The sequence below is a fragment of the Patiria miniata genome, unplaced genomic scaffold (assembly GCF_015706575.1).
Source record: "Patiria miniata isolate m_02_andy unplaced genomic scaffold, ASM1570657v1 HiC_scaffold_22, whole genome shotgun sequence".
In the NCBI taxonomy this organism is placed as follows: domain Eukaryota; kingdom Metazoa; phylum Echinodermata; class Asteroidea; order Valvatida; family Asterinidae; genus Patiria; species Patiria miniata.
In genome coordinates, this window is record NW_024037061.1 from 14,893,853 (window position 1) to 14,919,652 (window position 25,800).

At 40.9% G+C, this 25,800-nt stretch overlaps 2 protein-coding genes across 3 annotated transcripts in view; both read right to left on the reverse strand.

Annotated features, from left to right (window-relative positions):
* Positions 1–262: 262 nt before the first annotated feature.
* Positions 263–12,576, reverse strand: LOC119730879 (GTPase Era, mitochondrial-like). Its single transcript, XM_038203945.1, has 11 exons — positions 12,442–12,576; positions 11,224–11,424; positions 10,142–10,269; positions 9,125–9,202; positions 7,852–7,898; positions 7,014–7,075; positions 4,805–4,917; positions 3,498–4,157; positions 2,481–2,630; positions 1,512–1,592; positions 263–973 (listed from the first exon to the last, which is right to left on the reverse strand). Exons 1-11 carry the CDS (start codon positions 12,527–12,529, stop codon positions 866–868), a joined length of 1,716 nt encoding a protein of 571 aa, XP_038059873.1. The 5' UTR covers positions 12,530–12,576; the 3' UTR covers positions 263–865.
* A 990-nt stretch (positions 12,577–13,566) lies between these two features.
* Positions 13,567–25,800, reverse strand: part of LOC119730635 (T-box transcription factor TBX2-like) — a 45,367-nt gene continuing 33,133 nt past the window's right edge. For both annotated transcript variants that reach the window (XM_038203622.1, XM_038203623.1), the window contains exons 5-7: positions 21,172–21,239; positions 20,252–20,316; positions 13,567–17,386 (exon numbers count right to left, since the gene is read on the reverse strand). In XM_038203622.1, coding sequence (XP_038059550.1) covers positions 16,488–17,386; positions 20,252–20,316; positions 21,172–21,239 — 1,032 coding nt within the window. In that variant the 3' untranslated portion in view covers positions 13,567–16,487. The remainder of the gene's footprint in view (positions 17,387–20,251; positions 20,317–21,171; positions 21,240–25,800) is intronic.

The following is a 25,800-nucleotide window of genomic DNA, read 5'->3' on the forward strand; positions in this document are numbered from 1 at the left end:
CGACTGATGCTAGCATTTTCTAGCTACAAATCTTAAAGTGTTCGTCAGAAACATCATGGACAATCTCTTGACTAAAATTAATTGCTGTAATTTTACAGAATTAAAACTACAGAAATGACATTGAGCTGATATATGAGCTCTTCTCCAACGGGAAGCTTTCAAAGCCAATATTTTTGGGGCATTGTCTGCAAAGAATCCCTGCATTCCTAAGAAGATTCTTTCGACAAGGTAAATACATGTACATGTAGTTCAATCCCCACTCTTCTGGCAAGCTGCATGAAGCTAACTTCCACGACGTGAAAAAAAGGTTCGTCTCGGCCCCGTAAATTCATAAACGGTTCTGGTGGTCGAGAGTAGCACCCACGAAAACATGTCCCAAGTTTTAAAAAAAAGTTTAGTTTGATAGGGTCAAATCTGTGATTACTAAAACCCAGTGCAAATCCTGCACTCAAGCATGTCAAGTGTCTTTAATTTACCAGGAGCAAGTATATACATGTACAATGTACAATGTATATACTTCAGATGCCATCAGCAGGCTACAGCAGTGCCAAACAGATTGATCTATTTGCCTGCAGGCTTTTTGCAGCTATCCAACACCTGCCAACTTGGACTAGTTGATGGCTTTGCCTTTTGAAATTGAAGAATGGACGAAACATCCATACTCACAAAAGCATTCCTGCACTTCCAAGCATATTGGCCTGTGCATGTGTCAAACCATAGGATAATGTACTTGTTCAAGCCATTCTTCCTTGTTAAAACTGAACTGTTGGTGGATGATTTTCTCCTGCAGTTTTTGCACAAAAGTCTTCGCTTTAACAGTAAGCAAAGTAAAGCAAAGCCATGAAATGTTTAGTCCCAGTATTGACTATCTGCGCATGATGCGTAGGGACAGGTAGACGTCGCATTGGAAGGCACTCATCAACTCCTGCTCTGCTTCCCGAGCTATCTTACCGATGTTCTTCTTGAGCAGTTTCTGTAGGAGGAAATTGAAGAACACAGTTTGATGAACTTACTTACAAAATATAATTATAGGCTTACGACTCCTACCCAGTCGACTTTTTAAAATAAAAATTTTCCTGTTCGAAATAGAGTGGTGAGCCAGGGAGAAAGTCGTTCTAGTCATTAGGGTATTATTAAAAAGGTATCTTGTGTATTGTACGTTTGAAATTTAATCAGAGAAATTTTATAGGTTAAATTTCATTATACGCAAGTGCGCGGGCAAATTGGTTTTGTGCATTTCTTTTCAGCGACCTTTTCGTCAAGCGGTAAAAACAAACATGATACAGTCATCAAATTGGTTATTTTGATGCATCTTGCATATGATGTGTTTAGTGAAATCAGTCTAAACTGAGATGCACCTTAGCTAGGATTGATCTTAGCGCGGAGACTCGTCTCAATTCCTAAGATGAGTCGCAAGATAAGACAAGTCTTGTGAAATCGGCCCCTGGTTTCACGTCATCAACATGTTTAAACCTCGGTTTTTGCTGAATGATATATTGACGTGTACTCACAACATGTGACCTCTTTTGGCAGATTATCAGCTGAACAATCCTCAATCTTCCACTGGTCTCAGTGGCCCACAGCTCATTTTTCTATCCAGAAAAACACAAGGGAAAGACTGCAGTAAATTGCCATCTGTCTCGTCAACAACCAACACATGTGCCTTTTTCAAACCTAACTATCCCAGTCAGCAATTTCCCTAAATTCCAATTTCCAAATGTGAGGCAATTTTTAACTTTTTGCTTTACAAATCTCTCAGATTACTACGCACAAATGTGTTTGCTATACAAAATAAATAACGCATTGCAGTTTGCAACAATTTTTTTTTTTTAACAAAACTGCTCACTGCATCGGGCCCAAGTTCACCAAACTCCAACACCTAGTTTTCCATAATTTGATTGCCTCTGTGCTCATGGGCTTAAACTAACATTGGTTTCCATGGGGCCCGATGTTCCACTTATTCTTTATAAACAAATAATTTAATTGTAAATCGAATTTACAAATAAACCACAAAGGCAAACTGACTACATGTAGGTGCATTATACATGTAATAAGAAATTGACTGGAGCTGGGTTTGAATCTGCAACCTCCAGATCATCATTCCTGTGCCTTACCAACTGAGCTATCCGGCCCTACATGTATATTGGTGGCTCCCCATTTAATCAATGTCTTTGTTCAAAGGACACTTATCGGAAGCCATAAACCAGTATATGCCATGTAGCCAGGGATCATGATAAAAGTCACAATGCTACCAACATTAGCAATACTCCAAAACTGGAAAAGGGGAGATAACAGGCTCAAAGCCTGCTCTAGCCAATTTCTTTTCTTTTTTTCAACTCATGTATTTTTTTAAAGGAATATGAAAGGTAGGAGAGTCTTCACAAATGAATAGAGGCATCAATACAGGACAATAGGAAATCTCAAAATCAATTAAGTGAAAATTTAGCAATAAGGAACTTTCTATTTATTTTTTTACAAACCTGTGAGATGTTATAAGGCACTTCTTGCGGGAGATACTCCAGGAGTTTCTCCCTGATGGCTTCCCTGACAACCTCATCAGGAGACAGGTTTGTAACGACGCTCCTGTGGTACTCCCAGTCGCCTGGTACCGCCTTGCTTACTAAGTGTTCCTGAAAGGTTACAGAAGATAATACAATGTTTGAATAAGTCTCCATGCCATAGTTGTCATTGGCGGATCAAGGGGGGTGCGGAGGGGGCACCCGCCCACTCAGCTTTGACCAAATTTTTCTCGAATAAAGCCACTTTTCACCAGTCTCAAGTCAAGTCACTAGCTATTCAACTGACCTGTGACAAAGGTATTCCGTTGTTGACACTAACCCTGCTGAATCCAACAGGATCCAACTATGTCATATACCCGATGGAGCCTGTTGGATTGAGCAGTTAACCCCTTGTGCCCATTCCTGATGCAAAGTGTTGGATTCAGCAGGCAACGGAACCGCATCATAACGCCAAGTTGGACTCCGTTGGATTCAGCAGACAACTGAAAATAAGGCACAGTGGATTAAGCAGGAAACGCTGGTTGGACTCTGTTGGATTTAGCAGGGTAGTCCTGAGGAACTAGGGAGTTAGGGTTAAATGTGCATCCATAGTCACACACACACTTGTGACTGGACTTATGAATACTTGTGATTGATGCTTGCAATTGTGATTGGAATATACTCATAATGGGCTCTACTATAACACCAGTTTACTGGAGAACTATTTTTATCCACCTGTTGAATTGGCGCTCACCTCAGGCCAGCACCGCGGGGCAGAGCCTGGGGGGGTAAGCCTTGCATGGACAGGAATGACACTAAACCCATTCGGTTGTAGATCACACGCAAGACTGACGCATCACGAGCGGCAGCTTGGTAACCGCACCAACGATGGACATGCTCGACTGATTTATTCCAGACAGTAATAATGCATGGATATGAATATATTCAATAAAGTACGATCACTACACACCTACAAACACTATTGAGTAATGGACTGACCTTTACATCCTCTAGTCCTTCCCCGTCTAGAGCAGAAACCATAAACACGGCTCCAAATCCGTCCCAGCCGCTCCTTTTACCAACTTCTTGCAAGAGCTTCCTGTATTTTGCTCTCTCGATGTTCTTGGCATCATCAGTCTCTGCAGGCTCAAGCTGAGGATGTGGCACGTCATCAAAGTCCAAACTCTTGGATGAAAAACCCTCTAATGTATCGATGTATTCCTTCAGTGTTGGAGGCAGTTCTGGCTGACCGCCGACACTAGAACTGTTAGGCGTTTCAAGGGTTGATTCTGACTTTTTTTCACTAACGTTTGTGAGTCTAGAATCCAATGCTCCAGTTTCAGAGATCTCTTCAGATGACAAGTTGTTGCCTTCCCTGTGGTCATTTATGGAAGTTCTATCATCATCAAATTTCTCAACTGGGTCTACTATACCACTGTCCACTGTCCTGTCTGTTTCGTCTAACGAGGCATCATCAGTTTCATTATCACTCGGTTTAATCCTGGGTTTGTATTTGTGGGACAGCATGGGGCGAGTGTCCACTTTTCCCAGGTACCGAGCCGTCCGGTCATCCAGGGTGAATCGCTGCCCTTCTACACAGCCTTCCGTCAACTTGGCCGTCAGCTCAAACAGCTCACTCTTGGCATTGATCAGATCAACCTGGGAATTTTAAAAGTTATCAAGAACCAGCGTTGAGGTCGAGATCTTTGGAAACCTTTCAAGACCTCGTATAAATTAAAGACAATTTTCGGAGACAAAATAAAATTAATTAATTTAGAGAGTTCATCAATTGATGATGGGATACTGATGTCTGAGTCAACATTTACTATCAGGTAAGAATGTGTTGAGGTTTTTTTTTCAGGGCCAAAAGCTCACTGATACTATGTCTTCTCGAGATAATTCTATATCCTACATTAACATTGTTTACAACCTAGCAAATGCACCAATGGAACAAAGGCCTAAACATACAGGAGGTTTGCAAGACTGAAAACATTTACATGCTATGTATTTTCAACCCGGGTCGAAACTCTCGCCAGGGTTCAAAGCGGTACTTACCCAGCAAAATGAGTTTGGTTTGCACGAAACAAGTGTGAAACGATGCGGGGTTGAAGGCAGGGTTGAAAACAATCAAAAACTCAACCCAGGGCAGCACTGGGTTCACCCAGGGTTGAGTTCAACCCGGGTTGAGTTCAACCCGGGTTGAGAGGCTGTAGTGTGAAAAGGCCTTATGTGAGCGAATAAGCATATTTCCAGTTTCATGCACTGGCTCTCATGAGTAATCCACACCCTACATTTACTGCTCCTACCTTATTCAGCACAAGAATGGAGGAGAGTCTCGGATGAAGCTTCAGACTCATCAGAATCTCGTTGGAGATCTTCTCGCGAGTCCACGTATTGGAAGCATCCACTAATACTAATGCTGTAAACAAAAGAGAACAATATGTTGGTGTTTGTTTTTCATGAAAATTAAGATCTACACATCTGTGACCTCTGCAAAAGTGGCACAATTGTCCTCAAAATTCTTACCCTAAGATCTTATCTTTGCATTTTGTGTGACCCGAACTTTTAATTTACTTTTTTATTTACCTGTGTCTGGAAAAGGAAATATTTTGTATAAATTTAGAAGATCTTAACACAGCTACTGGTAAAAATGTTTTCATTTTTTTAGTACTAATAATTACATGTTTAACAAAATAAATTCCTTGTATGATTTAGGAGAGAATGTAAACGGGCAGAACCGCAAGGTTTTACAAAGTTTTGCAGAGTTTTATGGGGTAACTTTAGGTTCAATCTGGCGTAACAACTTGTTTAATTTTGCATTCTAGCCTTAATTAGGTCAAATTTTAACTAGTTAAGGGTTTATGTACTTTTCTATCCAATCCAAAATGATTACTTACTGAAGTAAAAAAAAATTGCTAGAAAAACAAAATAAATCCACAGAATAAAGTCAGTTTGAAATTGCAATTAACATCTTTGTTCAAATTACAGGAGGAAAAAGGTCACCTCTCAGAATTATAAAGAAAAGAAGATATCTTTTTAAAATGTACAAGTGAAAAAAGTACAAATACCCAAGCAACAGGATACAGTGTACTTTTGCACCATGTCATCAGGTCATGTTTCTTGACATGTCGGGATGGATGAGCGTAGCAAGACTGCATCAAATGCTGCAGGCATTTTAAGCACATGGTCAATCTCCTCAACATATTGATTGATAATATTTTACACGTGTACAGAATGTAATGTATATTTGTGATGAAGTTAACACATGCAGTGACATTTTTATCAGAGGACTTTGTCACTGAAGTTGATGAAGAAAAAATTGGGAATATGACATTTTATAAATTAGGTTACAATCACTCAAACAGCTTTTAAATATTTAGTCAGCATAGAGGGGTGGTTGGTTTTTTTGGGGGGGGGGGGGCTGATTTCAGCAGTGTATTACAGACAGGGTTGTTTGATTTAAATCATTTGATTCAAATCATTGATTTAAAATCACGATTTAAATCACTTGAAAAAACTAATAAAAATGTCATATCCTGATGTTATCTTGTAGATCATTCCATCCAGCATGATCTCTTGGCAGTTTGTGTGTTCTGGCTTTACTATTATCAACTTCCCAATGAGTGTTGTATGCAAATTGTTTGATTACAGACCTTTTTGATGGGAAAAAAAAAAAAACCTAAAAAAATTAACAATATTCCACTGATTTTGTTAATCAATTTTACCTCATGTTTTGTGAAAGAAACACCCTTCTTGCCATGTCTATGATATGTGCCTCGCACATGTAGTGCGAAAAATCTCTTTTTATGGAGATTGGCGCACGCGCGGCGCATACTGTCCAATGTGGTGCAGAACACAGCGGTGCAGGAATAAAGCATTGAAACCACCCACTTGACGAAGAAATAGCAATGGGTAAACTGTTTTAGGCAAGATTAAAATATGTGATCTGCTCTGCAAAATTACATGTAGTCTGTTGTGGCAAAACTCACGTTTTGAGTTAACTACATCAATGAAATTGGAATGAAATAAGCTTTCATTTGGTGTATCATGGACCTCTCTAGGACATTTGGTTGCATCGTTGTGCTTGTTTCATTCTGTCCATTTATTACAAAGCTAGAAACTTTTCAATGGAGAAAAAAGGGTTGAAAACTGACAAATATACTGTAAACAACCAAGGAAAGCACCAAAAATCCTAATTTTGTGAGTCTTTTTCGTACAATATTTCAATGTCTTTGTAAGACATTTCAACTACTAAAAACATCAAACAATCAAAATATAACAAAAACAAAAAAATCCAAATTTTGATCAAATTTTCACTGTTACCATTTCAAAATGGCGATAGCTTGAATTCAAATTTTGCGACATCAGACTCATTTCTGCTGAGCTGGTCACATATACGAGTCGTATAGGATCTGTGGGGGTGAAGGTGGGTCAGTAAAATAATGTCTGAAATGGGCTAAGGAAAAGCCCGATATCATGATTTAGATGAACAGTTTATACAATCATTCAACTTACCAACATCTGCTTCATGTAGGCTGTTCTGTGGATCGACCAACAAGGACCGGGCTAATTGATGCCTGCCAAAATAACAGTGAAAAACAACATTAAATGACGCAGGCCGATAATGGAAACATCTATTGAGTTTATTCAATTCACTTCTGTCTAAGAATGCTAAAAACAGAGGTGTACCATACCTTGAACATTACTGACAGAATAAATGAACAGGGACCACTGCTAAGAGCAACACTCTTTGAGAGACATCCAAGTTCTATAGGTCTCTCTCAAATGACGTCATTTCCTTCAGACCAGCCACGTGCACCAGCATTTTGAGCGTCAACTTGCATAACGCACATCGGCTGCGTCGTATTCGAACACATTTCGAGCAACAAGTGCTCGTGTGTGGAACATTTTCAACACTGCGCAATGCGTGCTTGATTGCGTAAAATGCGCAGTTGCAGTTCTCCTACAGAGATGGCCGTCTTTGAGAGAGACCTATTGACCACTAGTACTTAAAGTTTTTGTTCTGCATTAAAATTAAACCAGAGTTATAATCAAGTAATCACAAGTCACTGCAAGTCATCGCAAGACATCAATCCCAGCGTGATGCAAAGAAGTGTATTGTCCATGACAGAGCCAACTAACCATAATACCTAATTACTGATTCAGAGAAATGATCCCAAACTCCTATAAAACTCTCCTTGACCATCACTAGATGATGAATGTATAAGATTTGAAAAATACATTTTCAGGTTTATTCACCTAGCTCTTAAAAGTGCTTTCACGTACTTTACCAAAGGCTGAGATTGCCCATAAGGTCAAAAAATGCCCTTTTCGGTCAAAAAAGTCAACTTACTTTCTTCCTTGTTTGTGGTTGACCATGCCCGGTGTGTCCAACAAGACCTGCACATAGCAACACCAAGACAACAAGACATAATTATGAAGCTCAAAAACCTGATGAGCCACTGTATTAATGCATATGGCCTGAAAAACATATTGTACCCCTAATGCCTTGGACTCAAACCGAACCAATTGGGCCAGTTCCAAAGAGCTTCTAAACACACAAGGTTGCTAGGTTACCAGCGAAAAAAAGTCTTACAATTCTTACCAGGGCTGTCCATTTTTCCAATTAAATTAGTATTCGATTATTGGAAAATTCCAAACTCGCTGATCAAGTTTTACATTTGCCAGCTGCAGCAACGTGCCGCGCTGGTCAAAAGTTGTACACAAAGCGCGTCAGTTAAAAAATGTGTGTGCTGCGTCGATATTATGGGCCGCTGGAGTGTTCTGCTGTAGGCCTAAGTATGTTATAAATGTCAAGGGCTTTAACCTGCTAAAAGGACGGCAACAACAAACTGTCGTTGACAAAAAAGTTACAGTAGACAAAATAAAGTGGCACCTGACAAAAAAAGCGCAGCAATTTCACGATTAAAATTACATCACAGTCGTGTGTTGATATTTTTTAAAAGGGAAAATGGCGCTCTCGTTGGGCCCTCCCCGTCTCACCCCCACTCCGTATCAACGTATCTGTGTAGCCACTCCGCGGGAACTACATTAAATTTAAGACTTTTTTCTAGCGCCTTTGACTGTGTAACTATTGATTTTTAGGGGGTGATTTTCGAGTGGCGGGGTATTATGCAATAAGCCATTTGCAAATTAAATTCAAGTAACATCTGGGACCCTGACTTGCTTGAATGCTTGGCACATTTGCATTCTCCAGACCAAAGAGACTGTTGCTATATCACATGATTCGGGGCAAGCCTTATGCTAGCAACCCCCAGCTCTGGCATGGTCTGGTGTCTTTGTGCCATTCTCACCAATTGTGAACAATGTATTGGTGCTGAGCGTCCCTTACGTAACTATGCAAGAGCTTGCCCCGAATCATGTGATATAGCAACGGTGTCTTCGGTCTGGAGAATTCAAAGTTAAAATGTGCCAAGCATTCTGAGCAAGTCAGTGTACCAGATGTTATTCAAATTTTAGGGTATAGGTTATTCGCAATTGGCTTATTACTCCCAGGGCTACCCAAAGGTCAAGAGTGACTTTTGGTTCAATATGTAAAAAAGGGGACCAGCATTTGTCTGACCTTAACTATTACAGTTTACAGGAGATTTTCAATGTGTACTCACAATCTGCGTGCTGTCCATAGTAAGCACCGCCAGAGCATTAGTCTGCGTGGTGTGGACCTTGCTTGAAACAGAACAGACCTACGAGGAAGAAATAAAACAGCAACAGAAACTTATTTAGCAGAAGTAATGAACTGCTCGGCTATTAACAGTCAACTATCTTTGAGTACATTAATAACAAACTTCTGGTTTGCGTAAGTGCTTCTCAGTGGTTAGTGCTTCTTGATTCATACATTCAAATGTAAACTCAAATCCTTCCTAACGTACTCCCAGAGTGCATAATTCATTATTACTTGTTAAACTATGCTTAGCTTTTATTAATCTGCGACACGTGCTGTTCATTGTCGAGTCTACTTTATGTTTACCCGATATATATTTAATTACTGTGGTTGCTACTAAATCAGTGTTGTTTTGTCTTGTTTTGTCGGGCACATCCACATCAAGCTTTGGCTTTTTAGTATGATGTTTGTCCACACCAGGCTTAATGTACTATTCAATGTGACTAATACTGTGGAAATAAATGTTTTCTTGAACTGAAAATTGAACAGTGATTAAAAAAATACTGTAAGTGAGCTCCTTCCGACACATATCAAAGAATCAATAACCAGTAGTGTAGCGAGAAGTTTTTCGGGGGGGGGGGGGGTACCAAAATTCCCCCCTCGAAATTTCAATATGCCGGACTGTCAACCAGGTGACTGCTCTATGTTCCGACACCCCTATGTTCCGACAACCTAGATTGTGTTACTTCCGGTTAGGGTTAGGGTTAGGGTTAGGGTTAGGAATAGGAATATGTGCAGTCGGAACATAGGGGTGTCGGAACATAGAGGTGTAACCGTCAACCACATCTGCATACAGTGTGCCACGCAAACAAGCATGTACAGTGAGCACATTCAGCATGTTTATTAGTCCCTTCCTTCTTCCCAATCCCACCCCCGTTTTTTTTAAAAATCATCTGTGAGATTCTGGTAACACAGTTTTCAAAATACCAGTAAATGTATAGGCCTGCGCTCTGACCCTTACCCTTTGACCCATGAGCCTGTTGATGAGCGTTGATTTGCCTGCGTTGGGGGATCCTATGATGGCGACCTTCAGGATGCGAGCATCAGGCGGCTGGTCAGGCTGCTGAAGTAACAGCGTCGTTTGGTGAGCTGTCAGATTCAATAAATAAAAATGTTCATCTTGAAACAGCCAATCCTATCAGATAAACTTTTTTTGACAGGTATTAGGCTCGGGGCCTGGTCGCCAATAATGTCCTTCGTCTCGACTTAGGCCATTATCAGCATCCAAGCCCAAAGCTGGTTTTAAACATACTGTTTTAAAACCAGCCAAGCGCCAATTTATACGTGTAAAGGTACCATTAAGAAGACACGTTATCGTAATTTCGCACGATGGGAGACATCGTTAGGGACACATTTTCATGTCTCCCTAATGTCACAGCCCCCCTTTAGAGGAAAAATTTTGCTGTTGCAATTACATTATATTTGTTGCTCGTGGTCTAATTAGTAAACATACCGAAAATCGTGGAAAAAGGACAAGGGAATATTGGGTTAGGGCACATTGAAGTTTGAACATTTTTGTGCACAAGTCTATGGGAATGTCTCCCAAATGACCCATTTCCCGTAATTATTATTCCCTTAATTATTGATCACTTCGTTGCTATCTTATCAATCGCTAAACTTTCCTTACTATTAAAATGTAAATCAATATTAGGTTTTGTCCTTCACCGATGTATAAACACTGTATACTCAGTGTGTTACCTCCCGAGTGAAAGTTGGAAAAAAATCACTCGGGTGGGACTCGAACCCATGACCTACTGCTTTCTAGTGCAGACGTCTTACCACTGGACCACCGAACTTGCGAGATCGGTTTCCACCTTTCACTCGGGAGGTAACACACTGAGTATACAGTGTTTATACGTCGGTGAAAGGCAAAACCTAATATTGATTTACATCACCCCGACGCAAATTCATCTTATGAATATTTAAATGTCATTCAATTCAGTAAACACACATTGTCATTGCAACTTAAAACACAATTAAGTATTTTTTTTTAAATTTATTGAGGTCCTAAATATTATTCAGTCCTGCAAATTGTAAACCAACCTCTCTCATGGCTGATAGGTATGGTCTTGGGTGCCTCCGCGTCCGTTGCTTCTTGTGGTGATGTTGCTGATGTTTCTGATGTTTCTGATGTTGCTTTTGTTGTTGGGTTGTCCTCTTGCTCAACGATACCATCTAGAGGTGCACTCAGTGTTGATTGGGTGGTAACCCTTGATGAAATCAGTCTGACCTGTGGCTTATACACTGACAAATGACAACAAAATCTGTCAAATATTCTAAATATAAATCTCAAAAATACTGAAACTCACTCATTTATTTGGAGGGTTGTTCACTAACCGAGCTGAGTATAATAAGCTCAAGGAATATCAACTCAGGCAGGCAGTCATTGATGTTTAAGACGCTGAGGTCTTCAGATTTTCAATTCAACATGCGTAGATCTAATTGGCGAATTCCCAATGTCATGAACATTAGAAGCTGAGGTTTCTCATTTTATTGTTTACCAGGTTTCGAGGCAATGTTGTGATAAGGTTTTAGTACTAACATTAAACTGAAGTGGCTTGAAGCTTGTAAACAAATACATGTAGGTCTGGGAAAGAATGTCGTATACTGCCGCCTTTTTTTTTCAATAAATTTTGAACCCCAAACGGGTATTATTTCGATGGATACTTTATATACGTCCAAAGATTGATCATTGGAACAAGCGATCGTGCGCAGTCTAGCGGTAAAAGTGTCGTGTTTCAAACAAGAGTCAGAGGTTCGAATCTCGATGAAGTAAGTGACTGATTAAGAAAAAGGAATAAAGGAAAGGAGAGGGTTGAGGTGAGAGTGTAGAGAAGGGAAAATGGAAAAAATATCATAAACATATTAGGCCTAAACATGATAAAGGATGCAACATTTTGGCTCTTGAAAAAAGTGGTGGCGTAGCCCAGTCAGTACTGAAATCTTTCCTAAAGCATGTAATTAAAAAGTGCCAAGTCCAACATTATCATTAAGATGTACATCTGAATCATTAAACAGCGTCCCCAACCTAGTTTAATATTGTGTCTCAGCCCCGAGGAGAATGGGGGGGGGGGGGGCACAGGCACAGGCATGACAGGGAGTACGACTCCAGTGCGCCACCATGGCCACACATGCACACCACGCCACATTTCACATTCATTTCATTAATTTCAGTAAAATTAAATTTAAAGTAGGCCTAAAAGAACAGAAAATCAGTATCATGCTGAAGAAAATAGTCCAGAGTTAAAGTACGTCTCTTACCATTTGATCGCCTAAGATGTGCAGCAAAAGATACCCGTGAAACCTGCCGAAAAATACGAAGTGTTCTAATTGTCATGGGCGCCGCCATCTTGCACGTGAAGTAGAGTTGCACCAGTCGATCGGGGTTAAAACGCACAGAAGTCCAATGTAGAGGGCGCTAGATCATTTTCCACAGGTGTGCTCAATTTGAACATTGCGGTTGTTGTTCAAGTATTTTGTAATTTCTTTGTTAATTTTATTTTCATGTAATTTTAACGTGACGGCTCCTTTGAAAATCAGTTGTTTTTTAAAACCGAAATGGACTACCCTCGTTAAAGATTACAATAAAATAAAATTAAGTAAAATACCGGTATGCGTAGTAATGCAAAACAATTAAGACTTTTTTTCTGACATGCCATCTTAATATTATATAAAGAGCCTGTAAAATAATTGTCCCACCATTAATAGAACTGTAGAGGGCGCTATACACAAAGTCCAATATCGATCCAACTCAACGATAGCGTTGATGTTCACCTTGTTTGTTTATGTTAGTTTTAAAGTTTTGACACTTCAAATCCTACAAGTAAGGATTTCCACATTCGGCACATTTTTAAATTCTGTTAAGTGGAGACTGCATGCCATGCCCTTTTTCATGTATTATATCTGGCCTTATTTACCAACCAACCCCCCCCCCCCAAAAAAAAAAAACACAAAAATACAACAAATTAAAAATTGCTGGAAAATCACGAATGAGGCGACATCCAACCTCAGCGCCGCGGCTGCACATCTCACACATGATATGCAGTGCCCTGTCAGGGTTTTCATTTAAGGCTGGACACTTGTTAGTTTTTTTTTAATGTTCTAAAAACAATAATAATTGAACATGAACAAATGGAAGTTTTCACTTAACCATCCGTTCCCAGCACTGCACTTGGGTTTACTACTTTGTGCAAAAGGTGACAAAGTATTCACAGTGGCTTTTTCGGGTTGTTGGTTGTTGAAACCCGTTCGCCCCGTTTCTTCCCCCGCCTGATGATGGGGAAATGCGCCAGGAACAGTCCTTTTACCAATCGTTACCACACAAATTATGCAAAAAGTAAAACAATTTGGACACTTTTTTCAGATACTACAAACAACGATTCAATGTCGGGTTTATATCTACAATCTTCACGTTTTTAATAGATTCGTCATCACTAGATAAAGCGTATGTACATGCAGTAGGTGATAAAGAAATCTTCTTTGTCATTACAATCATAATTACCATCAAATAATTTACGACAGAATAGTTATATATTTTAAACAAAAAAACTGACATTCTATTATTAGTGTCCAAAAACAATGAAAACCATTGAATAAGCAAACAAGTTAAAGAGAGATGGAAATATCTTAATAAAAATTGCACAAGGTTTGTTTCATCCTCTTTAAGAAAGTCAAATAAAACCACGCCCTTCGCACCACTGAACTTGTGAGGGGCGAGTCACAACGTAAGCTATAGCTAGCCTTTTTGTACATCGAGTATTATAGCTTTTACTATGAATCTCACGTTATTAAATCCAACTTAGCCGCGCACTTACATTCAATGTGATACCTAAAATGAACATCTCAACAATGAACGTTTCAACCAGTGTCGTATCGTTCTCGTAAAAATGTACTCGTAAGTTGTACTCATGAAAATGTACTCGTACTCGTAAGAAAAAAATACCTGTTTCGTACTCGTAATTCACGACAAAGTACTTGTACTCGTCGTACTCTTGCAAAATGTTCTACTGCAAAAAGTGTGATAATTTAAAACAAATTATGGGCTATATATGTAGGGAAAACAGTTTACTACTGTTTGGGGGCTTCAATACAGGTTTTATGCCCCGCATTAGGGTACAAAGCCCTTGAAAACGTGACATATTGAAATTTGCTCCTACTTGTGGAAACCTCGTACGTGTACTCGTACTCGCGATCGTAATCGAGCACATTTTTGGTACTCGTACTCATTGAAACAAATTGCCTTGTAATCGTACTCGTACTCATGACAAAGTACTCGTACTCATACTCGTACTCATGACAAAGTACTCGCACCCATACTCTAGGCTCATGACAAAGTAATCTTACCCGTACTCGTACTCTGTCAAAGTACTCATACTCATACTTGTACTCATGACAAAGTACTCGTACCCATACTCGCACTCATGACAAAGTACTCGTACCCATCATGACAAAGTACTCGTACCCGTACTCGTATACTCATGAAAATGTACTCGACTACCACACTGTTTTCAACAAAATATACCTCCAAAAAACAATTTCTTTTAATGAGTTGTTTATATTGTATAGACTATTAAAACATTTTATAGAATCTTTTTTATAGTCTTTTGGTGTTTTACTCTGAGACTATAATACACAAAAACAGTCATATCTGAATACCTATTCCAAGTTGTGTTGCTTTAGCCTACACCCCGTTTGGTCTGTTGAAAAGAGTTTTATGCAAGTTGAAAACTTTAAACTTGTTTGTCATAAGTTCTAGTACATACAGGATGGATTGTGTGTTATTTAAATGAATATAATCGACAAGTCAGATTAGGCAGTTAGGAATTTTGAGTTTATGTGGTCACGTGATCAACTGTCATTAAACCACAATTTGCAAAGGGGCTTACATAATACGAGTGATTACTTCCGAAATTACTCCCAAAGCTTTAAAAGTTGGTTTGGAAGAAACAATTGTTAGGCCATTTGCCCTATAGGTCACAGGTATATATGGCATATAAATTATACACTATGGATCATCGCCTAACACTTCCACGTCCAAGGTTTGTAATAGTAAGATATAAACTAAAAAAGAACAATGGTAACTACACAATTACAATTTACATGCAGCAGTCGGGCGTTCCATTGGTCAAAATCACAGTAAGACTGTCACAATAATCATAATTATCTCTTCTTTTTTAAAAACTCTATTGAGGTTACAGTAAACTTCTCTCAAATAATCACAGAATATTCAGCCAAAATATACAAATATCAAATGCACAAATATGTACTAAGCCAGGAACAATATCAACAAGAAAGAACTTTTAAAATTAGAGAAAAATGTCCGCTATACCTTTAATTTCTTACAATTAAAAAAAAGAAGTCATTTCTATAACTGCACCAATTAATGTTGTTGGGTAAAATGGGTCGAGGATGTTATCATAATCAATAGGAATTAATCCGCCAAGACGTGGTTTTGGGTAAAAATGTCAGCTATCGCAATTAGTGTTTGAAGTCGTAGAATTCAAGGTAATGAATGACAAGATTTCGAAAAACGTTATCTTTACTCGCCGCCATTTTGGTTTGGTACCCTGAACCAACGCTGGACAAAAAATCCAGTGAGACATCAAAGCACCAGTCTACCTCGTTGAACGACGTTAATGCCTCAATCTTCTGGAGGGTTTAACACAAGACTGGCCTTGTTTGACTAAAATCCTATAGTTTTAATTAAATCCTAATTTCGCGGCATTTCAAGAAAAATATCGGCAAAGTTAAGGTGGGCTTTTATACATAACTATTTTAGCGGGGATTCGATTCGTTGTTACATTGGCTTTGTCATCGAATGAAGGGATTCATTGTTCCGTGTGATGGACAGTTTTGTTCCAGCAAAACTTGTTCTTTCTACGAATTTTTGAAAAAAAATGATTTTTTTTAAATCAACGAAGCAAGCATCCCAAACCTCCTAATGCGCAACGTTGTTTCTATATAGGAAAGTGAAGTGTTTAAAAATGAATTTCATGTTGTAGGCTTTACGGAAGATTTAAAAAGCGCGAAAATGTGCTGTGCTAAATCAGAATAAATTGTGATAAATAAGATGAGGATAATCCGCGTGAAACCAACACTTCAATGGTTTTTATACTGATGAGAACAAAAAGTGGTAAATTTACAGTCTTTAAAGTTCCACATTGTGATGTTATTGTGAGAAGTGCAAACTACTTCGTTATGGTGCCGGCCGGGTACCAGGGCGAACACTGTGGTATAAGCGTTGACTGGCTTTGGGACACCACTGTAATCTGGTGTACTGAACATAAAGGTGTTTAGTATCAGCAATGTCACATAGGGAACTTGACCGAGTGGTTGGAGAAGTGGTTGTACGAGTTTAGCCCCATTGCGTCTGTTGAGGTGCTAGTGTGACCCCCATGCAGGAACTGTGAGGGCCCATGGAGTGACGTCATCCCATTACAAGCAGAGATGTTCTGTTGGGCAGCAAGGTGCCTGACCGCGTGAGCCTGGGCCTGATGGGCGTGGAGATGCGCCATGCTCGACGACATGGTGGTTGGGTGATGATACCCACTCGAGTTATACATGTGCGGTTCACAGCTCTGCATGTACATGTTAGACGTGCTCTGCAGAGGATGCACACTCTGTCCCATGCACTGGTTTTGGTTCGACACGGAGAACATGGACAGCGACCGATAGTCCTGACCATGCATGCTGTCTTTAGCGAGCTGGGCTACGGCTAGGGCCGTGGCAGGCTGGGCTGAGGTCATGCCCTGATCGTCGGTCATCACGCCGTGATCCTGGGAGTAACACGGCGAGAGTTGATCCACCACGCCGCTAGCTGCCGTGCCCGTATAGTCCGACAGACGAGCCTCGTTGCAGCCTGCGTCGGCGTCCACGTTGAGGGCGCCCGTCCCCCCACCACCGCCTCCCATTCCCGTTCTGGACTTGTGCAAGGTGTGGCCCATGGGGGCGCCCGATTTGCCCAGTCCTCCCTTGTGGCAGTGCGAGGTTCCCGGTTCGTCCACGCGCGTCAAATCGCCGTCAGTGGAACTGAGCGGGTCGCAGCCGAACAGCCCGTCGTCCATGCCGCCCCGACCTGTCGTGTCACGCGACTGGTGATTGGACGAGGTGCCTCCGGTGTCCAGGTCACAGCCAATGGGAGAAGAGTTGCTTTCGTGCTTTTCCTTCTTCGGAACAGCGTGATCAGAGGACTTCGAGTTGTCGGAGTCTGTCAAGAATACAAAAGTTTGAGCAATAAAGAAGAATGCAATTTTGTAATCAAACAAGTTCGGTTTGTCGAATCGGCATGACAGTATTGCTCGAGCTGTCCGCCTTAAAATGTTCCTGTGAGGGCGCTATATTGGTATCACTTTTCAAAGCTCGGTTCGTGGCTCAATCTAATTGAAACGTAAAAGCAAGTTTTCGACATTTATAGTAAAAAATCGAAGAAACATACAACAAACTCAACATCGAAGAAATTAAATTTTGGAAACTTCACACTGAATATTTTCTTTGATAATTACCAATCGTGTCTCTAAGATGAACGGGCTTTAAACAATCAGTGGATGGGCTATAGACCATTATCATGTTGCGGCAATCGTTATTTTCCCCCGTTCAAATCAACGTAAACAAAGCGAGGCTGGAAGGAAAAATAGTCTGGTTCTTTTTTGCACAAAAAGCATTCTCATTCAGTACTGTTTATAGGATACAGGGAACGTGACTGAAATGGTGGCAGCATGATAAAGGTCTATTAGTTTACCTCTTGATTTTAAGACAAACGCTCGTACAACAACTTCAAACTGATAGCCTTCGTTGGAAGGCTTCATAAGCTCTGAGCATGCTAGGTGTTGAATGTTATGTAATGAGAGTTGGGCAGATTTATACCGAGACAAAATTACAAATTTTGCAACGAGAATTGAAAGCAAGGCTATACGTCTCTTAAATTCCCGGAGATACATGTTCTTCGTAATGATTTCTTCCTGTCATTTGGCTTCGTGCCGAATAATAAACTTCAGATTGGATTTTTTTCGTTCAGTCTTGAAACAAGCCGGCTTAAATGAGCTAAAGCGGAAATGAACGAATAAGCCGTTTTCGGTCACAATTGCCTCATTGGTGGATGAAGGCTGTAGATAGACGTAAAGCCTAATCAACGATGCAGGCTTTACTTGGCCATGTTACGGTGGATTGAAAGTCAAGACCCTTAAGCCTATTGCAGACTAGAGAGATGAGACTCGTCCAATCGTTTCCTCGTTAGCAATTATCGTGGCTGATGAGCAAAGACAGAAAACTGTGAAAATGACTCCTCCAGACCAGGGCCTGGGTGTCAGATCTGGCACCCGTCAGTGCTAGGGGGGCTTGCGTTGCGTAACCCCCCGTAGCCTCCCCCGTCCATACGCTTCAACGCTGATCGGCCCAACGCCGCGTTGTTGCCCGGCGCTCGCGCACCCGTAGCGCAACACAACATGCGAAATGGCAACTCGGCCCGCGTCAGAATTGGAGCCTGTCGTTTGGCGAAACATGTTTTTCTTCGCCCGCCGGTTAATAGAGGGGCTTCGCTTGTTCTTTGCACCCAAGCGCTCCGTATTTCTCGCCGCCGTCCCGGCAAGAAAAAAAAAGAAAGAAAGAAGAAAGTGGTTAACTGATGAAATTACGACGGCGACGAATGGGCACACCTGACGCTGATAAAATTTTGATATCTCATTTAATATTCTATGAAATTTAGATGCGGGCGAGCACCGAGCGAGGCGAATCGGCAAAAGCTGAAGAGGCAAGACAAGACAAGGGGAAAAACTCCGTTCCGGGCCACAAACACGTGAAATATCGCTCAGCCTGCAAACTCTCAACATGCTCGTAGATTACATTTTTGCCGCCTGGGTGACTTTCATGCACGGCTCGGCTGCGCTTGCGGCTCCAAAAAAACTCTTCTGTTTTTAAGAGTATAACAGTGGATTCCTATAAGCACGCGACATTAATTCCATCTTTCATCGTCGAAGAAGATGCTGAATATCTGATGCCCTCATTAAGGCAGAACCTATCGGGTAACGGGCGGTTCTCTTTTTTTCCCCTTTCGAATTCCCCATCCGGCCAACATTTGTGATCCATTACACATAGAATACACTCCTGATGATCTCCGCAACTTGATTTATGTTCATAAATTCATGATGCATAAACATGCATGCATGTATAATGTTTAGGTTTATTTTAGCAATGTGAAAAGACGCAGATAGTTTTGAATATACTGTTGGCAAGAACTGAAGGAAAAGACAGGAAAACTCATAAGGAAGCCGAAATAAAGCCAATGTTGTCATCACTTTCGAATAGCGAGTTATCGTCAAGGCCTATACAACATTTACTTTTGCTGTAATGTTCAGAAATGGATGGATTTGTGGTTTATATATTGTATTTTATAGCAAATATTGTTACTCTGATCTGTTTAAAGTTTTGTGTTCATAGATGCTGGAAAAACCAAGAAAAAATGCTGTTCTTATAGTATGGTTCCCTGACCCTTCTTCAGACGAAATGGAGCAACTTATAGACGTTGGGGCATTGTCAGGTCAGGGAACCAGACTAGCTGGCTTGCGCCTGTTCACAGATGTGTAACCGATTGCAAACAAAATGTGGACTAACTAAATTTGGTAAATTGGGGCAGTATTTGAGGGGGGAAAAAAATCAGTTTTTTGTCCAACGATGGTCGGCCGAACGTCAATTATTGATACAAAAAAAAAACCTCTTTTCTTGAAAATGACCGCAGCCCACCAGGTGCCATGCTTTCCCAGGATGCTTGAGACAATTATTCACTTGTAATCAAGTAAGGTATTTCATAATAATTTGGTAGTTGTTTATGTTTGCAAAATGTTGTATGTTACTTTTAAGTTAAAACAAGGTAAACGTCGTTTTGGTTTGGGTATTGATCAAGAAATGCACCAGAAATTCAACAAACCCATTCCATTTAAAATTGCGTATTCTCAGTGATCATCTCTTTATTAATGGGTAGGCCTATAGTCTGGAAACAATTCACAACCATTGAGAGTTTTTTCAATGTTTTTTTTTTAAGTGGGTAATTTTGATGAATAAAAAAGTTTTTAATTCCTACCTCTTTTGTCGTCCAGGTCTTCTATTTTCGTGGATGTGGTTCGCTTAAGCGCTAACCTCGAGCCCCTGTGATAACGGGAATCAAAGAAAAGACTTGAGGTACAAACAGAGCTACAGGATTATCGTTCGGAATTATAAACATCCATGGTTTGCCTTTAAAAACGCAATCCCTGCACATTTTGGTTGTTGTACGTACATTAATTGGGCGATTTATCTTTATTTCTACCATGAAAACAACGCAACACTGAGCTATTCCACTCGTGACTTATGATCTGCTGGGCGAAATGTCATTTTTTAAATGCCATTTTCAATCGTGTTCCCTGAATCTATTTTATAAATTGTAAACTGTTGAATGGGATGGTGCCAGACCATATTTTGATTGGAGTGCGTGCCAAGCCCCACTTTCATTTTTCTTTTAAATTGGGCTTAAAACATAAGGTTATGTTTAATCTCAAATTTTAAATTATTCATCAGGGCAGACTGGTACGGTATTAATTTTAATGAAGTTTTATTGGATTTCTGCTCGCAAGTTCCAAAAATGAACAGTTTACCTCGCTTTCAATTTCAAATATGGCCGACTCGTGAAAAAGATCTATCATTCGGTATTTGAGTTAGCCCTGTCTGGGATTTCCCAGACTTTGAAAAATATACGGACAGAATAACAATTGCTGAGCGTTCCATCAAAATGTACTTGATGTATCAGGTGATATGGGTATATGGATTGTTCATGGCCAGACAATTGCATGTAGTGTTTTGGTTCTGTGTTCCTATCACACATTTAAATAATACACCAGCAGGATACACCAATAACAGTGGACTTGAACCCTGGTCACGGTAAAATGCAAACGAAGTTGCCAAGTAGTGGCCACAAACTCATTAACAGCCAGCCGTGCATAAAATGATGAGCATCTACACACTTACTTGCGTGCCATGCCGTTGTCTCGAAAACCCTTGGCGAATGGGTTGTGATCAATCTTCAGCTGAGTGATCTGTAAATTAGCAGAAGAGAAAAATAGAGAGGAGAGGGGGATTATAGGAGAGCCCATTACGGTGCGCAGTGATCCAGAAATAACTGCAGGCGGGGGGACATGTTTGCTCAACTCCCTTCTGACATTTTGGACAAAGCATCCTGGCTGCCCCCGTACTCCGGAGTAACATCATACTTTGCCCCGTTTCATGGAATGTTCTCCTCTTTTTGGCACTTGAAAAACAAAGACTCGTTTGCCCATTTTATCTTAAAGAAAAATGTATTACGCACGAACCGATAAAGTGAGATACCGAAGTCTTTCTTTCAACTGATCCTGCAAAAGTACACAGTATTTCACTAAAAAAAAAAACTGCTCTTCAAATAGTTCGACTACTGTCCCAAAATAAGAAGTTTTGTCGCAAATCATTTTAGATTTTTATTTTAGACCATGACGTCGCAACAACTAAATCGGATTCTCCACAATGTTCTTGTTTTGTCGCCAGTGTATTTTCGACACAAGAGGGCGTGTCATAATAATATACGATGAAGGGGATGAATCTCCATCCGGGACCTTATAAATTTGCATGTCCCCATGGAATGATGTACCGTGTGAAATAAAGGTCAATAGACGAATTTTATTAGCAAATGAGAGTCTCAGAGTTTGTATCTATTTTGAAATTCGCCATCATCAGCTTCTATGACTGCATCAAGTTCAATCTCTATAAGACTTTTAGGCCTGTGTTATGCAACATTTGCTTTTGCTGTAATTTTCAGAAATGGATGGATTTGGGGGTTAGTATTTATTGCAAATATTGTTATGAATTTATAGACGTCGGGGAATTGTCAGGTCAGGGAACCAGACTAGCTGGCTTGCACCCGTTCAAGGATGTGTAACCGACTGCAAACAAAATGGCGACTAACTAAATTTAAAATCAAAAGGTGGGGGCAGTATTTGAAAAGGTCAGTTTTATCCAACGATGGTCGGCCGACCATCGTTGGAAATTGATACAAAAATGTCCTTAGTACACCAGGTGCCATGATTTCATAGGATGCATGAGGCACTTACAGTCAAGTAAGGTATTTCATAATAATTTGGTAGTTTTGTTTTTGGATGTTTGCAAATGTTGCATATTACATTTAAATTCTGTCATCGCTGGGTTGTTTTTCTGTGTTTACACAAAATTGAAATAGTATTTTCAAATTTCAAAATTGGAAGCTGACCTCACTGCGGTAGACCAGATCACATGTTCATGTCATTATTACAAATCTATATCCCAAGCACATAAAAAAAATCAGCCAAATGAAAATCCCACAATCAATTGTTAGAAATTGAAAATAAAATAGGCTGGATTTAGGGCTTGACTCATAATTCCGCTCAATTAAAATATCAAGACTGATTTAATATTTAATCGCTTGACTATTAGCCGCAGGAATTCTATGCCGAGCGGATCCATAATAGCAACTGTGTTTCGACTTGCCCAAGATCCACGCATGCGGAACGCATCGAAACGAATCCCGCTCGTACTGATTGCGCACCCCCTGAAAAAAGTATTATACACTAACTTAATTGTTTGAACAAACCCACAGTTACAGAGAGGGATAGAAAAGGAAGGGGAAAAAGATAGCGAGCAAATATTATTCCCGAACAACGATACTCTCAGAGCAGCGGGGCAAATTATTCCGAGCCGGCCGTTCGGGACCTCTGGCGGACGGGCAGTCGAGCCGGGGACTGCTCTGGAGGGATTATCAGATCTCAATTAACGTTTATCAATATTCATAACTTGGCCAAGACGCGAGCGGTCGGGCATGACGAGACAGGAGGCAACGGAGAGAGAAAGAGAGAGTGGGGGATGGATGACGGAGTCGCGGAGGAGAAGCTATATGTGGGAGGGAATAATGTAGGAGAAATAGAGACGGATGGAGGTCGAGGGATGCTAAGATGAAGTAGAGGGGTGAGAGGCAAAAAGGATGTCGGGTCAAGGGTTCATGAAGGAAAAGGCGAGATGGAGAACATAACAAGGGTTTGCGAGGTTGGAATCAGATACGTTGTTGCAGCAAAATAAAAATTAAGAAGAATTTGAGTTTCGTCCTTTTTTCATCCATAAAAAAGGTCAACAAGAAAGCGCGAACGAAAGTTCAGATGGAAGAACGAAGACATGATGAATTAAAAAGTAGACGAATGAGAAGCAAGAATATTTCAAGCAATCGAAATGCCTTATACGTTTCCACGAGAAAGCTTTTATTTAATTTTGGAGGGTTTTCGTCTTTTTGGCATCTTCATCGATGCTTTTATTTATGCCACGAGGTCATCCGGCTGAGGCGAATAGTTGTTTTAAAGCAAAATAAAAATAATCATACTGGCGAACAGTGATCAAAACGAAGATGCAGACTTCAACCTAATGATCTCACTCTCGGAGAAAACGAACCCGTTGGCTTCATTAAACAATCGCGAAATGAATTTCCGGAATTATTATCTCTCCCATATCAATTTCAGAGATTCACGGCAAAGTGAGCATCAGATTTCTCGACGGTAACTTGTCCGTGAAGGTTACATAGCGTGACCGGCGCGAGATCGCCGAGCGACGGTACAAGGCTCTGGTCGGGTGTAGTCCCATCAGCGCACGGCCGCCGAAGTTTGTTCATTTCCACGAGCGCTGACCGCGAACCAAAGAGCCAACGTGCCGTGAACTTGAGACATGTCGCGACCACCGTGCACGGCCCAGCCCCCCTCCGGGCTAGTAACCAATGCCATTTCCCCCGACACGGACCGGGGCCTGTAAAGTAGCCAGCCGTACCCAGGGGGATAACCCAAAAGGGGGGAGGGTGCATTACAAAACAAAGATCTGGGGGAAACTGCCAGTATATATACAACAACTTGAGGGAATCCAATTTGGCCGGGAATGGTTTGGGTATCATTGAAGGATTGGGTTAGTTAGGCAGTGGACGGCCTGATTCCCTTGGCTGTTTAAACGGCGCTCGTCACGCTGCCTGCCCCACGTGTCTTATGTGTAATCTATGAGGTAATGGGGATGTGGCTTGCGGGTAGAAAACATGATGAGTCGTACTATGGTCCGGATCCAACTCACTTGGGACCCGAGTCAAATTCCCGTCTTTCTGGGAGTATTTACCCGATGCAAATTAAGGTGACATTTTTAGGATTATATGTATATGTAAGTTTAGGACAAACGAAAAACATAACGAAATGATTTGAAATGATAACCCGTAAGGACATTCAATTAAAAACAAAGACTCATTTCAATACTCTCTAAGCAAACATAAAACCCTTCTTTGTGTTTATGATGTATGAAATACAACTGACCAAAGATAGAATGATAAATAGAGACAAATGAAGACATCTTGCGACTTCTGCTTTTAACTTTCAAATTATACTGGACAACCTATTTTGGGGTGGGATAATTCATGAACTTGCTACATGTCAGAATGGATTTTTCTGGTTCTTTTGATTTTCCCAAAATGCAAAAAGAATTGTGGACCCCGCTTTTAAGCTATCACCGTCAAAACAGGTGGATAAGTACAAAACTATGCCCTATCTGATTGGGAAGATAATACGACGATGATGCTGTCAACATTTTGACCGTATAGGCTACCGCAGCCGTTGCTAACTGTCGTCCGGGCCGAACCGTCCACGGCGCCCGGCTCGATGACAGCTTGTGAACGCGGTCCACTGGCGGGAGGGGACCGCCGAAGTCACTGAGGGGAGGGCCCCCCACATGATTCAGAAAACGCAACAGAAGCATTTGCCTCGCATGGCTGCACTCCCGTGACTCCTGGACCGAGACAAGCAATCACGAGACCCTGATAGTCATCGAATGGGGCTCAAATTCGATGACTCCGGGTATAAAAATATAAAAATATAACAGAGAGAGGAGGAAATTGAGAGGGGAACAGGAGCTGCAAAGCTGCACAAATAAGGCCTGGCCCTCCCCCGATTGTCCCGATCAGTTGTTACAACATCGCGTGTAAAGTGTGAGTGAGAGTGAAAGACAGAAAAGGTTGGGGGACTACCGGACAGAACAAAGCCCGGAGTAATGAAGGCTCAAGGACTGCTGTGCCTCGTATCAAAAACAGAAATCACTGCAACCAGCCCACACGGACGGGACTCCCCGCGTAAAAACAAGAAAGAAATCCGCTGCCGTGATAATAGTCCCCGCACAACACCATATCCAGCTGGAGTCGAAACACAATGGTATCCCACGTAGATCGCGCACTGACACAGATTTAGGGGAAGAATGGGGGAATGAAATTACTCCGACGGTGGAAGACAAACTCCGCATTTCCCCTTTGAAGGGATCTAACAGGGTGTGAAGGTTTTCCTGGTCTGAACTAATAAAAATGCCCTTTGGAACCAGTTCAGATGGACTCATTCGTTTTTAAAGAATGTGTGTCTGGCCGAGCGATAGTTGGGAAAGTCCTAAAACTTAATATCACAACATGAGAAAATCGAATATGCAGAACGAAATAAGCAAGCAACCATTGGGTAAAGACTAGATAGAGCAGATACCTAGAGACACAAAATCGAGTCACCTAAATTAACAGTTGTTATCACATACGAATTAAGGGGT